The 22,139-nt window shown below is 35.6% G+C and overlaps 2 protein-coding genes across 3 annotated transcripts in view; one reads left to right on the top strand and one right to left on the bottom strand.

Moving 5' to 3' along the window:
- slc36a1 (solute carrier family 36 member 1) overlaps nt 1-19,007 on the bottom strand; it is a 44,232-nt gene extending 25,225 nt beyond the window's left edge. Inside the window, exons 1-11 of the mRNA XM_079893425.1 lie at nt 18,811-19,007; nt 15,162-15,271; nt 14,351-14,462; nt 14,187-14,277; nt 12,464-12,552; nt 10,533-10,622; nt 10,065-10,149; nt 9,397-9,615; nt 6,810-6,908; nt 6,549-6,715; nt 5,569-5,738 (exon numbers count right to left, since the gene is read on the bottom strand). Coding sequence (XP_079749551.1) covers nt 5,569-5,738; nt 6,549-6,715; nt 6,810-6,908; nt 9,397-9,615; nt 10,065-10,149; nt 10,533-10,622; nt 12,464-12,552; nt 14,187-14,277; nt 14,351-14,462; nt 15,162-15,189 — 1,150 coding nt within the window. The 5' untranslated portion in view covers nt 15,190-15,271; nt 18,811-19,007. The remainder of the gene's footprint in view (nt 1-5,568; nt 5,739-6,548; nt 6,716-6,809; nt 6,909-9,396; nt 9,616-10,064; nt 10,150-10,532; nt 10,623-12,463; nt 12,553-14,186; nt 14,278-14,350; nt 14,463-15,161; nt 15,272-18,810) is intronic.
- A 417-nt stretch (nt 19,008-19,424) lies between these two features.
- Nucleotides 19,425-20,759, top strand: atox1 (antioxidant 1 copper chaperone). Of its 2 annotated transcripts, none has more exons than XM_079891807.1 (4): nt 19,425-19,685; nt 19,867-19,939; nt 20,174-20,328; nt 20,481-20,759. In XM_079891807.1, the coding sequence occupies exons 1-3, from the start codon at nt 19,680-19,682 to the stop codon at nt 20,296-20,298; spliced, it is 204 nt and encodes a 67-aa protein (XP_079747933.1). In that variant the 5' UTR covers nt 19,425-19,679; the 3' UTR covers nt 20,299-20,328; nt 20,481-20,759. The 2 variants fall into 2 exon arrangements, with proteins under 2 accessions (XP_079747933.1, XP_079747932.1); XM_079891806.1 differs by having other exon boundaries at nt 19,434-19,685; nt 20,171-20,328.
- Nucleotides 20,760-22,139: the final 1,380 nt, after the last annotated feature.

The following is a 22,139-nucleotide window of genomic DNA, read 5'->3' as shown; positions in this document are numbered from 1 at the left end:
TTGTTTCTAATGACTTAAGCCATATCAAATAAAGGCTTTTTAATTCTATCCTTCTCCTTATTTAAAGTTTGAATGAGTGCCTGGGACCTACTTTTTGTTCCTTTGGATTTTTTCCCTACCCCAAGAGCACCTATCACGGACCTTTCAACTTCACCTGAGTGCCTGGTTGAACCTCTTACACTACTATGAATTTCTTCAGAATGTCCTTATGCAGATGGATTCTGAAAGACTCACAGTTTTAGCACAAATTTTTTAATGATTCGCAAACTAATGTACTGTTGCCTGTTACTAAGGTTTTTTTTTAGGTTTTTTTTACGTGCAATGTTATTTAAGTGAGTTTTAGCACTGCTGTATTAGGGATTCACAAACAAATGTATTGTGGCTTATTGCCACATAAGGGCAATGTTGATATGCTGGATATTTGTGTGGCCAATTGTACAATATGAGTTTTAACATGACTACAGAAAAGGTGTTGTACCCACAAAGAAACTAACTGTTATTAAACATGTTCACTTTTTTTTATGGCAGTCATTAAAGATAAGATTAAAACAGTCATTTCTGTGTGTGTGTGTGTGTGTGTATTTGAAAGACGTTTAACAACCTCATACTGTCAATTGAATACTGCTGTATATGTTTAACCAGTGGATTAAGCTGGATAATTTTGAACACTTAAAATAAATAAATAAGAAATCAATAATTTAAGTAGAAGTAACAATTAAATAGGGGTGGAATTATAAAACGTTTTATACTAATGTAACTAAATAAAATTGGTTAAGTTCAACTAAATGTAAGTAGAAGTAACAAATAAATAGGGGTGGAATTACAATTTTTTTTTATACTAAGGTAACTAAATAAAATTTATTAAGTTCAACTTAATGCATTTGTTTAAATGTAGATAAAATCAATTGATTGCAACCACTTACGATAATTTTTTCTAATTAAATTTCAACTAATCATTTTTTTCAGTGTATGAATGGTTCAGGCTGCTGTTGATGGTGTAATGGTGTAGGTGATATTTTATTGGCATGCTTTGGGCCCCTTAGTACCATTTGAGCATTGTTTAAATGCAGATTAAATGAGTATTGTTGTTGACGATGTTCATCCATTTATGACCGCCGTGCCCATCCTCTAATGGCTACTTCCAGCAGGAAAACGCACCATGTCACAAAGCTAAAATCATCTCCAACTGGTTTCTTGAACATGACAATGAGTTCACTATACTCAAATGGCCTCCACAGTCACCAGATCTCAATCAAATAGAGCACCTTTGATGGCACCGGGAGATTCACATCTTGGATGTGCGGCCAAAAAATCTGCAGCAACTGCATGATGCTATCATGTCAATATGGACCACAATCTCTAAGGAATGTTTCCAGGACCTTGTTGAATCTATGCCAAGAAGAATTAAGGCAGTTCTGAATGTAAAAGAGTCCAACCCAATACTAGCAAGGTGTAGCTAATAAAGTGGCCAGTGATATATTATAGTTAATAAATTATATAAAATCACTTAAAGGGGTGACTGAATATGATTTCACTTTTCTAACTTCAGTTAGTGTGTAATGTTGCTGTTTGAGCATAAACAACATCTGCAAATTTACAACGCTCAAAGTTCAAAGCAAAGGGAGATATTTGCTTTTAAAGAAATTGCTTTTTAAGGACTACAACAAACGGCTGGTAGGAACTACACGACATTCCTCCCGGGTTAGTTTACATCACCAACCCTAAAAATATGTACATAAATACCGCCCCCGGGAATGCAATTTATAGATTATCAAGACAGAATATGCTAATCAATGACTAGAAGATAGGTAGCTACACATAAGCTACATAAATTCACCAACTAACCATTCAGAAATGTTGTCTACATGTTGTCACTATTTCTTGCGTCTATCCATCTTTCTGACTTCGGTTTGAACATAAAAGGCTAAAAGTTTTTGAAATTTTCAGTGCATGTCAGTGTGAGGTAAAAAGACGAGCTCTTGAAGCTCCACCCTCTGTGCTGGGAGCATCAGCTCATTTGTATTTAAAGGAACAGACACAAAAACGGTGCGTTTTTGCTCACCCTCAAAAAAGTGACAACTTTAACATGCTATATAAAAATATCTGTGGGGTATTTTGAACTAAAACTTCACATACACACTCTGGGGACATCAAAGACTTATTTTACATCTTGTGAAAAGGGCATTATACCACCCCTTTAAAACACACTTTAGATACAGCCCTTATGACAACTTTCTGATGGAACAACTATTACCGCTCTCTATACATATTTGGATTTTGTATGCTGATGTTTGTGCTGTGTATGTGTATAAATGTGCATGTTTTGTAACCGATCACATTCTTTTGAAGTGATGTTATTCATTTGCACAAGCAGCTCTATAAACATGTTGAATATGCCACCTATATGTCAGTCGGCACAGCAGTGAAGCCCCTTAAGGGTAAAGGATTAGTCCTCTTGTCAAACACAGTGTTCTTGTCTTCTAACGTTATTCTCTGCAACGCATGCTTATTGAATCCACACTATCAGCACAGTACAGCCGCTGTTGGCCTTTGATGGATTCTGCATGCACTTGTGATCACACGAGGTGGAAGAAGCCTCAGCTCTGTGTTCTAGATGAAGCCCACTAGCTTCTCTCTGGAGATCTACAAATGAGACGTCACAGTCTTGGTCTCTTCAACTTCAAGACAAAGGCACTCTCAACTACGTCCTGTCTGCCCTCAATGCAGAGAGTCTCCAGTGTTTGAATTTGGTTTCAGAATTTAAAAAAAAAGAAAGAACAAAGTTAAGATGCAAATGCTACCGAGTGAATATTGATGCAAACTGCTGAGCAGACAGAAGAACGCTATGGTTTATTCTGTGCTTACACTGAGATCATCCAAATGGACTGAAAACTTCAGGCGAAGCTGCAAACCAGGACAAAAGTTGGAAAACACAAAGACTGAGGCATCGAGAGGCTGTTGCAACGAGGAAGTTCAAGATATGGCAATGTCACGTTTTAAAAACAAGGAAAATTTGCATATTTATACTTGTATCAGCAAATATATCAAATATATATACATTTTTTTCCCTTCAAAAGAACAGTGTATATTTGAAAAAAAAAAATCTTTAGTCACATTAGTTTTAATCAATTTAAAGCATCCTTGCTGAATAAAAGTATTAATTTCTTTCACAAAAAAAGAAAGAAATCTCACTGACCCCAAACTTTTGAAGGGTAGTATATTTTTGAATCAGTTATCAATTTAGCAATTTTATGGCGTTTTGCTCCTTAAGTTCCTTTATCTTGTTTTAAGGAAACAAGACAAAAATATGGATTATGATATTTCTTTTTTGCAGTGATAAAAAAAAAATCAGGCAGACGTACACATTATGACAGCTGTGACAGGAAGGACTGTCAACTTAACATGTAAAGCACAAATGTATTTGCTGGCTACACAATCTTGATCCGAACTCAGTGACTTTCAAATGGAGGGCGTGATGAACAGCTAAAAATGTCTGGAAGCTGAAGACCATCTGAAAATGTATCATCATTCTGAGAAAATGACAACAGATTGCGGTCAGCACAAGCTTTGATTAGGTACTCCTGGACATGCCCATTTGTAACTGCCCGGCGCAAAGCATGCTGAACTGTGAAGGTGCTTTGACGACATCTTCACCTCATACTCGCATCCTGTGTGTGATTAATATTCAGAAAGCTGAACAGCCCATAATCACAGTCCTTACACCCTACAATTGACCTGGTAGAATACAACCCTGATTTTAACAAGATAAACTCTCTTTGGCTGCTAGTTTATTCAGCTTTTGGTTTGTATGATTTGACGAATATTTGAAAAATGCATTAATATGTTGTCTACATGTTTGGTTCCCATGTGACACTTGAGACTAAGTAAAGTATATTAAGATTAACAGGCTGCTCATGTAAGTGGAAGCAGTGTTCAAGACTGCCTCCTAGTGAAGAAAACACTGTCAGAGCAGAACGGCCACCTCACGTGTCAAACAGGAATTAACAACCTCGGGTTTCAAGGGAAATCAATACAACTGGATATTTCTAAAAATACATTTAAAGGTCTGGGTTGTAGCTGTTGTGCTGAAAGTAGAGTGGTTTGATCAAGCACATGCCATTCACCGATATTTAAAAAAAAAGAGGAGCTAAACCTTCATCTACAGCAAAAGAGGCACGCTTTCATGTCCACTACATTACCTGACCACCTTCTTCAACCCCCCTACATTGTCCAAACAAAACACAGAGCTCATTTACTTTCAGCTCTCCATCTGAATATCTATCACAGGGCTGAGTCACACGCCGAAAACATTCTCTGTTCAGCCCTACAAAGGCAAAAGACAGTAAACAACAGTTCATTTTTGGTCGAAAATTAGTTATCGATATTTTTGGGACATTCAAGATCTCCTTTATCATGTGAATAAGTATCGAGAAAATAATGGGTTGACTTAACAGTAACTTCCAAAAGAACAGGAGAAACCAAGGCAGAACACACCAGTTACTGTTCTCTGCCTTTGTTTGGAATGCTCAAATTGAGTTAGGGTACTCTGCTATTGTTAGCCGTTGTTTAGAAGTTACAGTGCCGTCCTGGAGTTACTGCATTCTGCCTTTATTTTACCGTCCATTAAAGTTTGCTGTGTTTAAATTACGGTGTAGCCTGTGTCATACATCTGTCACTGAAGCACTTCTGACGCACACGATACCTGAATAAAAGTGTAGATAAAGCAAATAGTTGAGTGGTTGTTTTTTACTAATAGCATTTAAGGATGGCCCATTGCTCTCGAAGGAAAATGATAGTTGAGATGGCTTTGAAACGCAAAAAATATGCATTAGACAAACAAATTAGATAGATCGCAATCTACTTAATTTAGCAGCCTATAGCATAAATAGGCTAGTCAGCTATAATGAATAGGATACCAAACTGCTCCATATAACAAAGCAATTGTAAATCATCCAAAATAAATTCCATGATCCCTAGATTTTATACAGATGTTATTATAATGATTTTGTAAATGGTGATCAGCAACCAAATATTGATAATGTGGAAGTTACTGGAATTTGCCTTGGTGTGACTTCTCGCTTATTGCAGACAATACAACGACAGAGTACAGCAACGTCAAAATAGTGGTCAAAAGTCAAGTTTGAGCTCAAGATTTTTTTACTAAAACATCTAATTGCTAAATTTCCAGTGTCCTACCTATAATTAATTTGCCTGGACAACTAAAAATCTTTAAAGTCCTTTTTCTCAGTTCCACACTCTAGCGAGTTAAGGTCTTTTGCCTTTGTAGGGCAGTGTTGTGTTCAAGGTTTGGCTTATTTCAGAAAAAGTGACAAAAGGTAAAAATAGACTTCATCTAACAATGACAAATGTCATGCGAAGTGCCTGAACAACCTCGAGTCGCGGTGAAAAGGAGACGTTTGACACTCGCATGGACGTGTGCCCAAGCAAATGAGCCGTTGAAAACGCTCCTGGCTTTTGACGCGAGCGGCCCAATGGCTGATGGATTTGGCTGAAAGACTGCTGGAGTGAAGAGGTGTGTCAAGGTGTTTCTGTTGCAGCACGACTCACATGTGAGGCCTACGAGAGCCACGCGGATGCTGAGGTCCACCATCACCGCCCACCTGGGACCGCAGCGCGCCACCGCCGGCGGGATCAGGATTTCTGCTGACACGTAGAACTGCAGCGCGTAGGTGATGTAGATGCCGAAAGAGTAAAGCAGCTTCACGACCTGATATAACCTACAGAACAGACACACATTACATGCATTTCTTATTTCTGCAGTCATTTATGTCAAGCTACCTTTCAAAAGTTCAGGGTCAGTATGATTTTTTTGACAAATCAAGCTTTTGAAAGAAGTCTCTTATGCTCACCAAGGCTGCATTTATTTGATCAAAAATGGAACAATGTTTTGAATATTATTACAATTTGTATATATTTTAAAATGTATTTTATTCCTGTGATGACAAAGCTGCATTTTCAGCATCATTACTCCAGTCTTCAGTGTCACATGATCCTTCAGAAATCATTCTAATATGATGATTTGCTGCTCAAGAAACATTTCTTATTATTATCAGTAGAAAACAGTTACGCTGTTAAATATTTTTGTGGAAACTGACATTTTTTCAGGATTCTTTGATGAATAGAAAGTTCAAAAGAAAATTTAATGCATCCTTGCTGAATGAATATATTCATTTCTTTTAAAAAAAAAGTCTTTACTATCACTTTTGATCCATTTAATATGTCCTTGCAGAATAAAAGCATTATTTTCTTTAAAAAAGATATATATTATAAAATCTTATTTACCTCAAACTTTTGAACGAGCAACACTTCCACGAAAACCATTTTTGATCCATTTTTAATCTGCTTTGTAAATATGGGTAATGGATATGAGCATGATAGTAATGCATTAATACAATTATTAGACCTAACTGATGCTCAACCTAGAAACCTAGAAAGTTGATATGATTCTTTTTCATCATCATCAACAAAATCTAAATAAAAAAGTGGGACTACAAGACAATACACATTACAGATTCCCTGGCACTCACCAACACAACGGTAAGTTTAATGTGATGCTGCCCCGAATTTTCTCTCCAAAGCCAATGTAGCCGATGGTGCCCAGGGAGATGTAGAGGGTGGTGACGATGCCCATGCCAAGATACAGAACCATGGGGAACTTTCTGGGATTCTGCATCTTATTCTCAAGTGGTAGCACCTGTAAATGATGAAGATCGAGAGCGACATCTTTTTTCAGCTGAATAATACTTCTTTGGTGACAAACAAAATAACAGAGCAAAAGAAAAACTTACAACTCCGATTCCCTCAAAGGCGAATATTGCCGTTCCAAAGAAGAGAGGATAGTCAACTGCCCGTCCCGCCAGCGGGAGGTTGATGGGGTATGGGATATTCTGACGATGCAAAACAAGAATAGAAAAACATGTCTGGCAGTCTGTGACATTGAGAATATTTCAAAAAAAGTTTGCATCTTTGCATTCTGAAATTTCTTTACAATTATATTTAAGTATACTTATATACACTATCATAAAAAGTTAATTTTTTAAGTCTCTTATGCTCACCAAAGCTACATTTATTTGACCAAAAATACAGTAACATTGTGAAATTTCCACTTCTAATTTCAACTAACTCTTCTCTATTTAAATATATTTTAAGAATTTCATCTATTCCTGTGATGGCAAAGCTGAATTTTCACTCACAGTCTTCATGTCTTATTACTATCAATGTTGAAAAAAGTTGTGCTGCTTCATTTATTTGTGATTCTATTTATTAAAGAATCCTGAAAAAAAAGTAAGCTCAAAAGAACAGAAGTTCTATTTAAAATCTAAATCTTTTGCAACATTATAAATGTCTTTACCGTCACTTTTGATCAATTTAATGCATCCTTTCTGAATCAATTGTTGTTGTTTTTTTTACAATTTAATTTAACAAATATATAGTTAAATGGTTATTATCTTAAATATTTCTTATTAATTATTCATTATAACTCAAATTTGGGTTTAAAACTGTTAAAATCTCTGACTACAGCATATGATGATCTGATTTAGATTTACAAAGTCTCATACTTTTGGGACACTATAAATAAGAATGATTTTAAATAAATGTTTTAGAGCATAAATGTTATGCAAATAAAATCATGATGGTAAACCACAGAATTTACAGTGATCTTATGATGTGCTGTTCGGGTTCAAGATGCTTTTAGAGGAACATTTTGTGTCCTTTTTGCAGCTCTGTAAGCATTCTTGAAATCCCTGACTGTTCACAAAAAATGATTTTGCGAATAACAAACCAATTTGCAATCTTCAGCCATGCAACTTCCTCTTGCTGTTTCCACCATGACAAACTTTGTTCCCTTACTGAGAAATTGTGTTACACACTTGCTCGTTTCTCAGTAGCTGCCTTGCCAATTTCAGGCGGAGGGTCTGATTTAAAGCTGTTCAATAGGAAATGGGCTCTGAAAAACAACCCTGAACCCTGTCATTTAACTCTACATCCATAACACTTGAGACTGAATCAGCAGCCCAGGAGAGAATGCTTGGTCCTGAAAATTGCTTGGAGCAGAGGATCTATTGTTGTATTATTTCAAGTGTTTTTAACTACTATGTAGTAACATTTAAATTAATCATTTGATACAATGCACTTATAGTGCACATACACTTATGGTTTCAGTGTTAGGGGGAACATTACAAGTAACAAGAGCTACGAAATCAGATATTCATGTAACTAGTAAAGTAACAGATTACTTTTAAATTCCAAACAAAATGTCTGAGTTACTTTTTCAAATAAGTAATGCAAGTTACTTTACTTCTTATTTATTGCATCTACTGTACAGGCATGAATTTGCATTTCCTTCAGTCTGAGGATTATTCATTTCACTTTTGATGTGAAAAGGCCTTTACATTTGCCTGTTGTTATTAAAAAACAAACAAGGAAGTCTAACCCAGGTGAGAAAAAGTAACACAAAAGTAAAGTAACACATTACTTTCTATAAAAAGTAACTAAGTAATGCAATTAGTTACTTTTCTTAGGGGGTAATACAATATCGTAACACACTACATTTAAAAGTAACTTTACTGTAAATACTGCATGTTTTTTATGTTGAACTTATATTTCAAAAATACCTGCATGTATTTACAGCAGTTCTTTTAGTACTTTTGATCCTTCCCTTAGTCCTTAACCCATCCTTAAACCTAACCAGACCACTAAAACTGTGCCTAACCTTACCGGTATCCCATCTCAATAGCAGCGTTTTGGGTAACACTTTATTTTATATTGTCCTTGCTACACGTTACATGTAAGTTGTATTTGCATTGTATCAAATGATGTAAGTTGTAGTAATAACTATTATGCATAATTACATGCAACTAACTATAAACCAAACCCCAATCCTAAACCAATAGTAGAAACATGTAGTTAATTATTACTTCACAGTACTTAAATGTGTAGTTACACTGTAACACAGACACCGTAAAATAAAGTGTAGCAGTGTTTTGCAATACATGAACACAATAAGTACATTGAACCTAAAAAAAAAAAAAAATGTATGATGTAAGTACATAGTAGTTAAAGACAACTAACATAAAGTGTGACCAAAACTTTTAAAAAAAAATGGTTTGCCTGAAAAGTGTGTCTGTGCTATAAATGTGTCTAAAATAAATACCAATTGGATTAATACTTTGTTATATAATGTAATTACATTCATACATAGTGTGGCTTAAGTGTTCAAACATTTTTTGGACTGCTCAATTGTATTGTGGGCTAAAGTATGTATCATATATGACACTATTTACAATAAATAATGAAGCAATGTATGCAACAAAGATTCATTTTCAACATATTTTGTGCACTCTGAGTGTGTGTTGCGCGTTTAATGTGTCTTACCGTCAGACAGTAGTAGTATATGAGGACCAGGCTGACACACATGGAAATGTTTGCTACAAACGACAGAGGAGCCAAGTACTTGAGATTGCGGATAAACACCAACACGATGATAAAGGGAAGGAAGAAGAGCATGTAGAGGCGAGAGTCGTAGCTGGGGACGGTCACTGCGGTCTCGTTGTTGTGACAGTTCACTCTTGTCGCATTGGCAGTCTCAACCACCTACAATGGAAAGATTCCTTTATGGCAATAACAATATGACAGATTGTACTGAAAGAATTTTTCATTTGTAGGTTCAAAATGAAAAAAGGAAGAACATCTTTTTGTTGGGGAGAAGCAAACACAGGTGGTTTATCCAAATGAAGTGAAAGGCAATGCTGCCCTCTTGTGGTGAAAACAAAATCACTCAGCATTTTTTGAAGCATTTACATTTTATACATAAGCTTTTGTCCAAAGAGACAATGCATTTAGGGCAAATATTTTTAGCATTTTATACATTCTACGCAAATAAAACCATTGACTTTGGCATCTTACGATCACGTTCAACCAATTGGCCAACAGAAACTACTGTTTTCACTGGATACTCATTTAATAATATGATAGTAAAGTTTATTATTTTAATGTGGACAAAAAAACTTTATTCAAATCTTTTGTATTTAAAGATCTCTCACCTGTTTGACATTGTCACTGAGGAACACAAAGTACACGCAGCAGAAGCCCAGCTGGGTTATGTTGAGGAATACATTTACCACACGCCTGAAAGCCGAAAAACAAAACAAATCATTATGATCAGGTACAGGTCTAACTATTTTTAGTCATTTTTAGTAATCTAAATGTCACAAGTTTATTTAGACAAGCTGCCCAGTGAGCACACTATACTACTGTTCAAATGTGTGTTTGTTTTTTACTAATTATACAGACTCCAACCATTTGAACAGTAGTTTAAGATTACTATAGGCTATCATGTGCAAGATGTGAAACAGTGACGTTGCACATAAAACAGGTGCTGAAAGAGTCACAAGTGACAAGTGGTCAAAGATTATGTTGAGAACAGCACAAACTGCACGTCAACTTTAACAGACTACTGAATTAAAACAGAAAACTGCCTTGTAAGCACTGAAACAAAGCCGTTCAGTTACCTTCCCCACACAGAGTGTCTGCTAAGCCATGGCACGTTCTCCATCCCATGCTCCACTGCATCTCCATAGGAAAGAAAGGGCTTGCCCATCCTAAATAGAAGAAAAAAAGTGTGTCATTTAAGTCAATTGCATGACAGAAACACAAAAATTTTATTTATATATTCTACTAAAAATGTTCCTGAACAAACACCAAAATGTAATTATTAAACCATGGATTAATTAAATAACTAATTTGGTCCATGAATTCAAGCGACACCCCTATATATACACACTCACCTAAAGGATTATTAGGAACACCATACTAATACTGTGTTTGACCCCCTTTCGCCTTCAGAACTGCCTTAATTCTACGTGGCATTGATTCAACAAGGTGCTGAAAGCATTCTTTAGAAATGTTGGCCCATATTGATAGGATAGCATCTTGCAGTTGATGGAGATTTGTGGGATGCACATCCAGGGCACGAAGCTCCCGTTCCACCACATCCCAAAGATGCTCTATTGGGTTGAGATCTGGTGACTGTGGGGGCCATTTTAGTACAGTGAACTCATTGTCATGTTCAAGAAACCAATTTGAAATGATTAGAGCTTTGTGACATGGTGCATTATCCTGCTGGAAGTAGCCATCAGAGGATGGGTACATGGTGGTCATAAAGGGATGGACATGGTCAGAAACAATGCTCAGGTAGGCCGTGGCATTTAAACGATGCCCAATTGGCACTAAGGGGCCTAAAGTGTGCCAAGAAAACATCCCCCACACCATTACACCACCACCACCAGCCTGCACAGTGGTAACAAGGCATGATGGATCCATGTTCTCATTCTGTTTACGCCAAATTCTGACTCTACCATCTGAATGTCTCAACAGAAATCGAGACTCATCAGACCAGGCAACATTTTTCCAGTCTTCAACTGTCCAATTTTGGTGAGCTTGTGCAAACTGTGGCCTCTCTTTCCTATTTGAAGTGGAGATGAGTGGTACCCGGTGGGGTCTTCTGCTGTTGTAGCCCATCCGCCTCAAGGTTGTGCGTGTTGTGGCTTCACAAATGCTTTGCTGCATACCTCGGTTGTAACGAGTGGTTATTTCAGTCAAAGTTGCTCTTCTATCAGCTTGAATCAGTCGGCCCATTCTCCTCTGACCTCTAGCATCAACAAGGCATTTTCGCCCACAGGACTGCCGCATACTGGATGTTTTTCCCTTTTCACACCATTCTTTGTAAACCCTAGAAATGGTTGTGCGTGAAAATCCCAGTAACTGAGCAGATTGTGAAATACTCAGACCGGCCCGTCTGGCACCAACAACCATGCCACGCTCAAAATTGCTTAAATCACCTTTCTTTCCCATTCTGACATTCAGTTTGGAGTTCAGGAGATTGTCTTGACCAGGACCACACCCCTAAATGCATTGAAGCAACTGTCATGTGATTGGTTGATTAGATAATTGCATTAATGAGAAATTGAACAGGTGTTCCTAATAATCCTTTAGGTGAGTGTATATATATATATATATATATATTATATATTCGTGTTTAAAGGGACCGTTCACCCAAAAATGAAAACTCTGTCATATTTACTCACCCTCAAGTTTCATTCTTCTTTTGAACACAAAGGAAGATATTTGGGAGAATGTTGGTAACCAGAGAGTGACGGTAGCCATTGACTTCTATAGTAGGAAAAAATATATACTATGGAAGTCAATGGCTACCGTCAACTGGCAGGATTTTAATTTTTGGGTGAACTATCCCTTTAACACTGACTAAATTAAGCTTTGAAACTTTTATAAAAAACATCTGGCCAGATACAAAGGATAAAGCAAACAAAACTAAACTCAAATTCACCATGGCAGAATAACAAAAGGGTGTTGTGTGTCAAAAAAACCTGTCAAGAACATGAGGGGCAGTATATCTAAAATTGTTCAAGCTATTAATTCTTACTTTACGCTTAGATGATGTGCACATTTCACAAGGAGGTTCATGCAATGTATAGCCACTATTCCCATGGCCAGAAGACTTAAAGGCCCCACCTGCAACATAAGAAGAGGCGGAGAACATCAACCCAGTGCTTTTTGAACATAAATGCACTATACAAACTTAACTGGTTGAAAATCAAAGCCACATTGTAAAATATTATTACAATTTAAATTAACTCTGTTCTTTTAATCTATTTTAAAATGTAATTTATTCCTGTGATGGCAAATCTGAATTTTCAGCATCATTACTCCAGTCCTCAGTGTCACATGATCCTTCAGAAATCATTCTGATATTCTGATTTGGTGCTCAAGAAACATTTCTTATTATTATCAGTGTTGAACACAAAATGTACACTCTCTTTTGTTTCTGCATATTTACAACACTTCTTAACATTTTACTGGTTAGGTTTGTGCATCCCCACTATGCAGAACAATCTGGGAGGAAGGGTTTTGTATGATGAGGAATAGTAATGTTGTGGTGCAACTACACAAAGTATCCCTAAAAATACAACTGAAAAAAGGTCAAAGCGTGATATTCGTCTGGCAGGAGACATTTTTCAGGGATGTGTCATCTTTGATTAAGTGGAAACACTGTCAGACTGCGTCTTGCTGTCCCTGTGTCCTCAGCTGAAGCTGAGAGAGGTTTCAGTGCTCTTCAGAGGCTGTAAACACAGCTCCTAAACTTAGTTTGTGCTATGGAGATGAAAGAGGCACTAAATTACGCAGATTGTTGAGGGCGTGCTATTTTTTTTTTTTTAAGTCATGATTGACTGGTGCATAAAATTAAATAGAAAAAATATATATTAAAAAATAAATAAAATTGACAATACTCTTCAAAAGTTAATGAAAACAGTCATGATAGCACATTAATACATTAAATATCACTAAATTGTAATAATTGTAAATTGTAAATATTGTAATAGTAAATATTGTAATAATATTTCACAATGTTACTGTTTTACTGTATTTTTGAACAAAGAGCATAAAATACTTCAAATTCTCTAATAAAAACATCAGAAATCTTACTCACACAATTTTTTGGAATGGTAGTGTACATCGAGGTAGGAAAACAAAAATCTTGAAACCAGAATATGAATGATTAAATTATTAAAAATGTAAAATAAATGTTATAAATCAAGTATTTTGTTTCCTTAAAAGCCAGCATTTTTATTTTTTATTATTTTCATGCCAGTGACACTATAGTTTCTTAGAAGTTGCACTGATCACCAATATTTACCATGGATTTGCTGAGTAGTAACACTAACTGTTTTCAGAAATGTGGTATATTCATATTAAATGTAAATATATTAAAATAGTAACGTATAATGTATTAAATGCATTAGAGGAGTGATGAATATATATGGCATTTTTATTTTTTATACTAAATGTGCTTCGGTTTCTGTTTCTCATTACAAATACCATAGTTTATAAAACAATATAGTTATTTTTTGCTACACCCTATACTAACACATGACCAGATCTCAGTCAGTGGGGACAAAATTACAACCCACAAAAATGCTGTTCTCTAACCAGAAGGATGTACACACATGAACAAACACGGTTTGTATTGCCTGTTCAAAAACCAAAAGGCTCATAACAAGATAAACCAGAACACAAGACCAGAACAGTTAAAAATAAAACCGCAACATCATAATGCATTAATCTCCTAATTAAATTTTCTGTCCTACCACGAGTCCAGCATTCTTGACAGCCAGAGGCAATCCGAGCAGTCCCGTCCCAATATTTCCTTTTAGTAAATGAATTATGGTCTGAAAAAAACTGAAAAAAATAAAACAATTAAAATAGGTCAATGACCATAAAAGTTTTAATAGGCGAAGATCACAGTGCTTACGAGGATCCTGTTCTTCCTCCGATCCGTTCATATTCTGTCTGCCGTGGGGACCCAGGTGAGCGGATGGGCTCATCTTCAGTGGGGCTCTCGTTTCTTCCAGAAAAATCTGGGCCTAGGACCAACACACAGATATAGCTTTCATATAATATTAAACATTGAATAGAAAAAAAAAAAAAAAAAAACACATACACCACTGTTCAAAAGTTTGGCATTGGCAAGATTTTTTTATATATTTTTGAAAGAAGTCTCTTTCGACTGCCTATTTATTTGATCAAAAACACAGTAAAAGCAGTAATAATTTGTGAAATATTATTACCATTTAAAATAACCGTTTTCGGTTTTTATACATTTTGAAATGTAATTTATTCCTGTGATGGCAAAGCTGTATTTTCAGCATTATTACTCCAGTCTTCAGTGTCACATGATCCTTCAGAAATCATTTGAATGATGATTTGACTTTTCTTATTATCGTCAATGTTGAAAGCAGATGTGCAGCTTAATCTCTTTGTGGAAACCGCGATACACTGTTTTTGAGGATTCTTTAATGAATAGAAAAGCTCAAAAAACAGCATTTATTCGAATTAAAAACCTTTTGTAACATTATAAATGTCTTTACTGTGACTTTTGATCAATTAAATGCATCCTTACAAAATTAAACTATTCATTTCTTTACAAAAACAGTAGTGCAGACCTGAACAGTAGTGCGTCTGTTCATTCATTTATAACATCATCTTTCACTAAGCTTAGCCAAAAAAACAACAACAACAACAGTCACAAACAGTGTTCCATATTGCAAAGGAAATTGGTTTACCATTTTGATAGTTGATATCAGAGGCCATGTTTGCTTTGGTAGGGTGTAATTTGCCACTGATAGCTTCACTGATCAAAAGCTTCCCTGCGGAGACGCTGCATCTACAGGCGCTGTGATCGCAGACAAATGAACAGAGTTAATAGCCCTCCTAGAACACACCCATGACGCACACAGTGCCCTTTCTGTATCACCTCTTGGGGCTGAAAACAATATGAGGATTTTAAACATGCAAAATGACTATGCAATCAACATTAGTCATATCTGACACTTTAATGCAGCGGTGAGAATTTCACACAGAAGCTCAAATGAACTCCTGCATCATTCGCAGTCACAATCTGTATTATTATGCATGTCGAGAAAATGAAGAGGAAAGAATTATTAATGCGTTGTCTAATTGTCAGATATCAAGATGATTCAACCTCCATTGCAAATCGGGTTCACATTCAACTGTTTGCAATGAACCAACCAAACAAAAGTAATTGAAATGGCTCAACACAGCAAATGGTTTTCCCAAATTCATCTGAAAATGCAACTTTTAATGTCTTCTCCAGTTTTAAAATTATTCAACCCCTTCATTTCAAGCATCTTTAGTACTTACTAGAACACCCTTTTGCTGTTACGACCTGCTGTGACCAGCTTCTGGCAACGTTTCTGAGGAATCTTAGCCCATTCCTCATGAGCAATGGCCTCCAGTTCAGTAATATTCTTGGGTTTGCGCACTGCAACTGCCTTCTTTAAATCCCATCCGGTGATCTTCTATGGGGTTCATGTCAGGTGACTGTGATGTGACTGTAGAATCGTCCAGGACTTCTTCTGCAACCAAGTCTTGGTGGAATTTGAGGTATGCTTGGGATCATTGTCTTGTTGGAAGGTCCAATGATGCCCAAGCTTCAGCTTCCTCACTGACGGCATGATGTTTTCTCCTAGGATTTCCTGATACTTCAATGAATCCATCTTGCCTTCCACACGCTGCAGGTTTCCAGTGCCAGAGGATGCAAAGCAGCCCTAGAGCATCACCGAGCCACCACCATGCTTAACTGTAGACAGTGTTCTTATCAGCATATGCTTCATTCTTCTTCCTCCAGACATATCTCTGATCTATAGGGCTGAAAAGTTTCAGTTTTGTTTCATCGCTCCACAGAACAGAATCTCAAAAATGTCAGTGGCTTATTTATATGATTTTGGGCAAACTGAAGCAGACTTTTCTTTTTCCTTTGGGTCAGTAGTTGGAAACCGCATGCGTTTAGTACGTGCTTTACTGTGCAAGCTGAAACCTCAGTGTCTGTTGCCACAAAGTCTTGCTGTAAGTCTTTTGGAGTCACTCAAGGGTTTTTCTGAACCTGTCTTCTCAGAAATCTGGTTGCAGCCGTTGATAGCTTCCTTTTTCTGTCCTGTTCAGATAGTGTAACCACTGTTCCTTTAACTTTGAACTTGCAAAGTATGCTTCCAACGGTGTCTCTAGGAACATTTAGTGCCTGTCTATCTTTTTGTATCTTGTTCCTTGTTTGTGAAGGGCCGATGATATCTTCTCTTAACTTTTTGGACCATTCTTTTGACTTTTGCCATATTTCTAACATGCAGTCAAACGTGACTCAACAAACCTAGCCAGTTCAGATATTTCATGTGTTCTAGCTCAAGCACACCTGGTGCAACTAATGAAGCCCTTGATTAGTTGCATCAGGTGTGCTTGAGACAACACCTGTTTAGCAGATTTGCTCTTTTATGAGGGATTCTATTCAGGGGGTTGAATAATTTTTAGACTGCAGAAGACATTAAAAGTTACATTTTCAGGTACCACTTGAAACATTTGTTGTGTTGAGCTATGTCAATTACTTTTGTTTGATTTGTTCGTTGCAAACAGCTGAAAGTCTGTAAATGTAGCAAATAAACCTGATTTGCAATGGGGGTTGAATAATTTTGATTACAACTGTAGCACATAAAAGTGCTCTCTCTCTCTCCATTTTAAATAGGCTCTATATATTTTTCTTCTTCTCCCTCTCTATATAGAGCCTACTTAAATATCAGAAGAAATATCTTGACACCATCAAAACCATGTAATGAAGATATTAATATCATGAGTGTGAAATACACCCGTTGTTTATGTCAGAAAGATGTCACAACTATTTGAAACGGTTCCAAACCACATATGTGGAAATATTTTAGACAATTCAGCAAACTCATTCAGTCACTGAGTAAAACCTGTAACTGAAATTATTAAACCACAAATGATAGACTCATAAAGCTCTTTTGCTACAGTTAACAGAGCATGAATACCACACATATGATAATGCAAAGCAGCTCTGTTCAGTTACATCTAAAGTCAATGTTTGACTTTGGAGTGGCCATGCTTTGCCTTAATTGAACACAGATCCCATTGACTCCCCTGTCTCGGTATGTAAAAGTCAAATCAATATAAAAACAGATCAATGGAAAAATAAAAGACTTTAATGGCCATGAATTTCATTTGTTAATGAATTAAATTTAATAGACAGGTTACATAAAAAAGATGCTCTAAATACAAGTCTTAATCAACAAAGTAAATATAAGGGAACAACTTATAGCCACAGTTTTAGGATGTTAAAAGCAATACAAACATCAAGAAACCAAGTTCATCTTATTCTGTACTCCTGTAACAACTAACAGTCTAAAATTTCTGGATTTTTCTGTCAAAGACATTGACATAGACTTGCAAAGTTGCATTAGTAATTATGGTAATACTTTACAACGACGTCCCATTAGTAAAATGCATTAGCTAGCTACCATGAACTAAGAATGAGTAATATATTTTTCAAAGCATTTTTTAATCTTTGTCAATGTTAGTTAGTAAAATTGAATTGTTCATTGTTAGTTCACAATACATTACCTAATATTACAAATAAATCTTTTGATTATAAAAAAAAAGTATTAGTAAACGTTATGATTAAAATTGACTAATATGAATAATAAAATGTTGTAGAAGTATTGTTAATTGTTAGTTCATGTTAACTAACATAGTTAACTAATGACACCTTATTGTAAAATGTTATATAACTAGGTCAATGTAGTATAGCATAACGGTAACACTTTACAATAAGGTTCATTAACATTAGTTAACTACCTTAGTTAACATTATCTAAGAATGAACAAGACTTCTATCTTAGTTTATATTAATTTCAACATTTATTAATACATTATTAAAATCAAAGGTTGTATTTGTTAATATTAGTTAATGCACTCTGAACTAACATAAACAATGAACAGCTGTATCTACTAACTAACATTAACAAAGATTAATACATACTGTAACAAATGTATTGCTCATTATTAGTTCATGTTAGTTAATACATTAACTAAATGTCAACTAATGAACCTTATTGTAAAGTGTTACCAGGACAACAGTATTATATTCTAACGTTACTAGGAAATAGCACAAGGAAATACTATGAAGCACTCAATCTTGAAGAGTATTTTCATTTAATGTCTCCCTTTAGAGCGTTCACGACAGTAATCTGTAGTAATAAATTGTAATGCTTTCAAAAATAGCCAGTAATGTCCTGAAGTTCTCGACAGGCTTCAGCTATCAATGCTGTCAACAACTGAAGGTCTTGTCTCCTGTTTATGCTAATGTATAGCTAACATTGCATACATGAGATGACAGACTTGGACTTACCGTAAGCACAGCTGAATGATATACACCTACTATATGAAGCTCATAAAGTCCACATATGAACCCGGATATGCTATCAGCACAGACGCGAACAGATGAGCAGACATGACCTGATCCGAATCTGCTGTCCGAATTGTGATGCTATCCGCTGAGATCTGATTCTGCTGCGACGCGACGCGACGCAACGCACGCGTCCTCCCACTGATGCTGCTGTCACATGACCATCAACACGTGTCAGTCAGCTGATTTCACTTCTGCCTTTACAGTCCATGGTACAGAGCAAACCAACAAACATGACCAATGTGTCTGTTTTGAAAATTAAAGAGTTTAACTCTTAAATTGTATCCACATCCCATGTTGCGCCTTTGGTAAAATTAAAACGAACGTAAATTATGTTGAAACAATCACATTCGGTATAATCAGCATTATTTTTTTGTATTTCTTATTTATTTTCTTATTTTATTTATTTATTTGTTTGTTTGCTTGCTTGTTTTATTTTTATTATTATTATTATTACTATTATTATTATCCCTGCAGAGGGAGCGTCGAGCATAAGGGATCATGTACAATTATTTATTGTACGTTTTTAAAACGCTTGCACATTGTATGAAAAGTAACTCGTTGCCTCGTAACCGTAACACAAACGTGATATCTATTATCGGTCATTGTCAGGAGACAGAAGAGTCTCTCACAACATGCGCACTTTGAGTGGATATATGTACGTTTAGTTGGTGTTTCAAATGAACGCTTTTGGTCAAAAATATTAGTAATTTAGTGATAAGCCCTAAACTAAACAGCGCGTCATCATCTGTGCAGCAACATCCCAGCGAAAGCGAGACTTTTGAGCTGGTTGAGAGACAATCGGATCGATCATGACGGTAATTACACATTTAATCAGAAAATTGAACTCACGAAGATCAGTTTATTTTGCTGCCAGATATCTGGATATCGTAAATAACTTTTTTTTTTTAAAGATAACTTCGCCCACACTTAGCTTTGTAGCTAGCTTGTGGTCTCTCTTAGAATTGAATCAAATATGTTTTCTTCTCTCACGGACAGACTCACGAGTTTTTTGTTGACATGACATGTGAGGGATGCTCTGGTGCAGTAACTCGAGTGCTTAACAAACTGGGTAGGCATTTACATATTTCATATTTCAAACAGTCTCCTGCTGTAAGTCATTTTAACCGTGTGTATTAACAAAGCTATTTAAACTAGATGTTTGTGAAAGTGAAACTACATTGGTTTAAAAACATCCTATATGTAGCTTAATTTCCTTTTGTTTTCTTTTTTCTTGTTTTCATGTGGGGACATTGTCCCTTTGAGTCTTTGTCATAGTTCATAGTTCAGTTGTGTTTTTTAGCAGATGTCAAGTTTGACATTGATCTCCCCAATAAGAAGGTCTTCATTGAGTCAGACAAAGACACAGATGTTCTCCTGGAAACACTGAAAAAGACTGGGAAAACGGTTAACTACATCGGTCCAAAATGAAATATTATACATTAAAAAAAAAACTACAAGGTGAGAAGCTGCTGTCATTAATTGCAAAGTAATATTGATTGTGGTACTTTCTCATGATGGTGATTTTGCAACACAGAAATATTGCAGTTGAGATTACTTAAAATGGATGTGTGTTCATCTCTATTTTGATTTGTTGAACCATGTTTTAATAGGTCAGAATCATGCGGCTTTGAAGATTATAAAGTGGGACCGTTCATCACACATCAGATAAATCATGCGTATCTTCGGGACCACTGAAGGAAATCTGTTCAGCTGAGCATCATGGAGTGCAGATATAAGGCAGATTTTTTTTTTGTCAATTATAATAATGTTGAAATCTAACCGTTTACGGTGTGTTTGTTTTCATGCCACGCTTGTCTGCTTGGAATTAATGTAAGTCTCCAGATGATAATTCAAATAAAGATTCCTGTATTTACCTGGAGGAAAACAAACTTTGTGAATGTTTGGTGTTTGTCTAAAACTAGGATAATTGAGAAGGAGATTCCCCCTTCTATGCAAAGCGCTTTGAGAAAGCGCTATGTAAATGTAACAAATTATTATTAATTATTTTACTTTTATAGTTCTTATTAATATTTTGAATTAGTTTTGAATTTTATATTTTCATTTTAACCTTAAAACAGGCAACGTGCACCACAGGATACATATTCTTTAGTCTCTTGTAGGAGGCACGAGAAATAATTTTTCATCCAGTGCTGTTGTCAGTATCATAGTTGAGTCTGTTTGGAGTATGTGGGTCACATGACTTGATTCAAATTTTCTGTGCTCAGTTTTGTCAGTTTGACCTAAAGCCAACATAGTGCTGGACATTCTGACTTTGTATAAAGTAGGCATATATTAAGTCATATGTTTATCATGCTGTTATTTACCGTGTTTTGAAAAGTATGCATCCCTTGAGATACGTTGCCAGATTAACAAACACACCTGAAAAGTCCAATTTAAGTCTTTATGGTTACTTAGAAAATGATCATACAAAAGTTCACACAAAAGTTGTATCATAAATCACTTTATATGATTGATTAAGGATGGAGCTAATGCCTGCAGGACAGTGGACCTCAAGAGCTAGAGTTTCCCACAACTGATGTTGAAGACGAAACAGCAGTGAACAAATATAAGAAATGTATATGCCTCAATTTTAGGACACTTAGACATAGAGCATATTACATATTTTTTTGCATCAAACAAATCACAGAAACATTGATGACTTGGGCCTTTTTTAAATACCCTTATAGGGCAACGTATCCTGGGAGATACAACTCAAAATCTATATAAAATATTTAAAAAATTCCATTGGCTATGTTCTCCAAATGATACTAAAAGTGACATGAAATTAGTTTTTGATGATCATTTTCCTCTCTTGCCTGTTTTAGGGTTAATTTTAGTTCAAGTTTTAGTTGTTTTTCTGTGTGTTTTGTCATTTTTATAAGTTTGTTTTTAAATTATGTTTATATAGTTTTTATCATTTTCTGTGTTATTTTAGTACCGTACATCGAGTTAAACTAAATGCAAATAAGAAATGTTGCCTTTGCAACTATCTAAAATTGATTTTATATATTTTATTTCAGATAGTGTTTATATTATTTTAAGTAACAAAAATGTTTTTATGGTTTTAGTTGTGTATTTCAACAAATATATATTGTTCAACAAATTATATTAATATAACTGTGTTAAGAGAGAGCTAGATTAATTGCTTAATATAATTCTTACCTTTTTAATGGCACTTTCAACTTGATTTTATCTTCATCTTCAATGCTTTTTTACACAACACCTTAAAGAGATCGTTCACCCAAAAACACTGTCATCATTTACTCACC

The sequence above is a fragment of the Squalius cephalus genome (assembly GCF_949319135.1).
Source record: "Squalius cephalus genome assembly, chromosome: 14".
Taxonomy (NCBI): Eukaryota; Metazoa; Chordata; class Actinopteri; order Cypriniformes; family Leuciscidae; genus Squalius; species Squalius cephalus.
This window is presented reverse-complemented; position numbering and strand designations above follow the sequence as displayed.

Coding starts and splice junctions, on each gene's coding strand:
- atox1 (XM_079891806.1), top strand. Junction 19,940..20,170: donor TCGAGTGCTTAACAAACTGG/GTAGGCATTTAC, acceptor TGTGTTTTTTAG/CAGATGTCAAGTTTGACATT.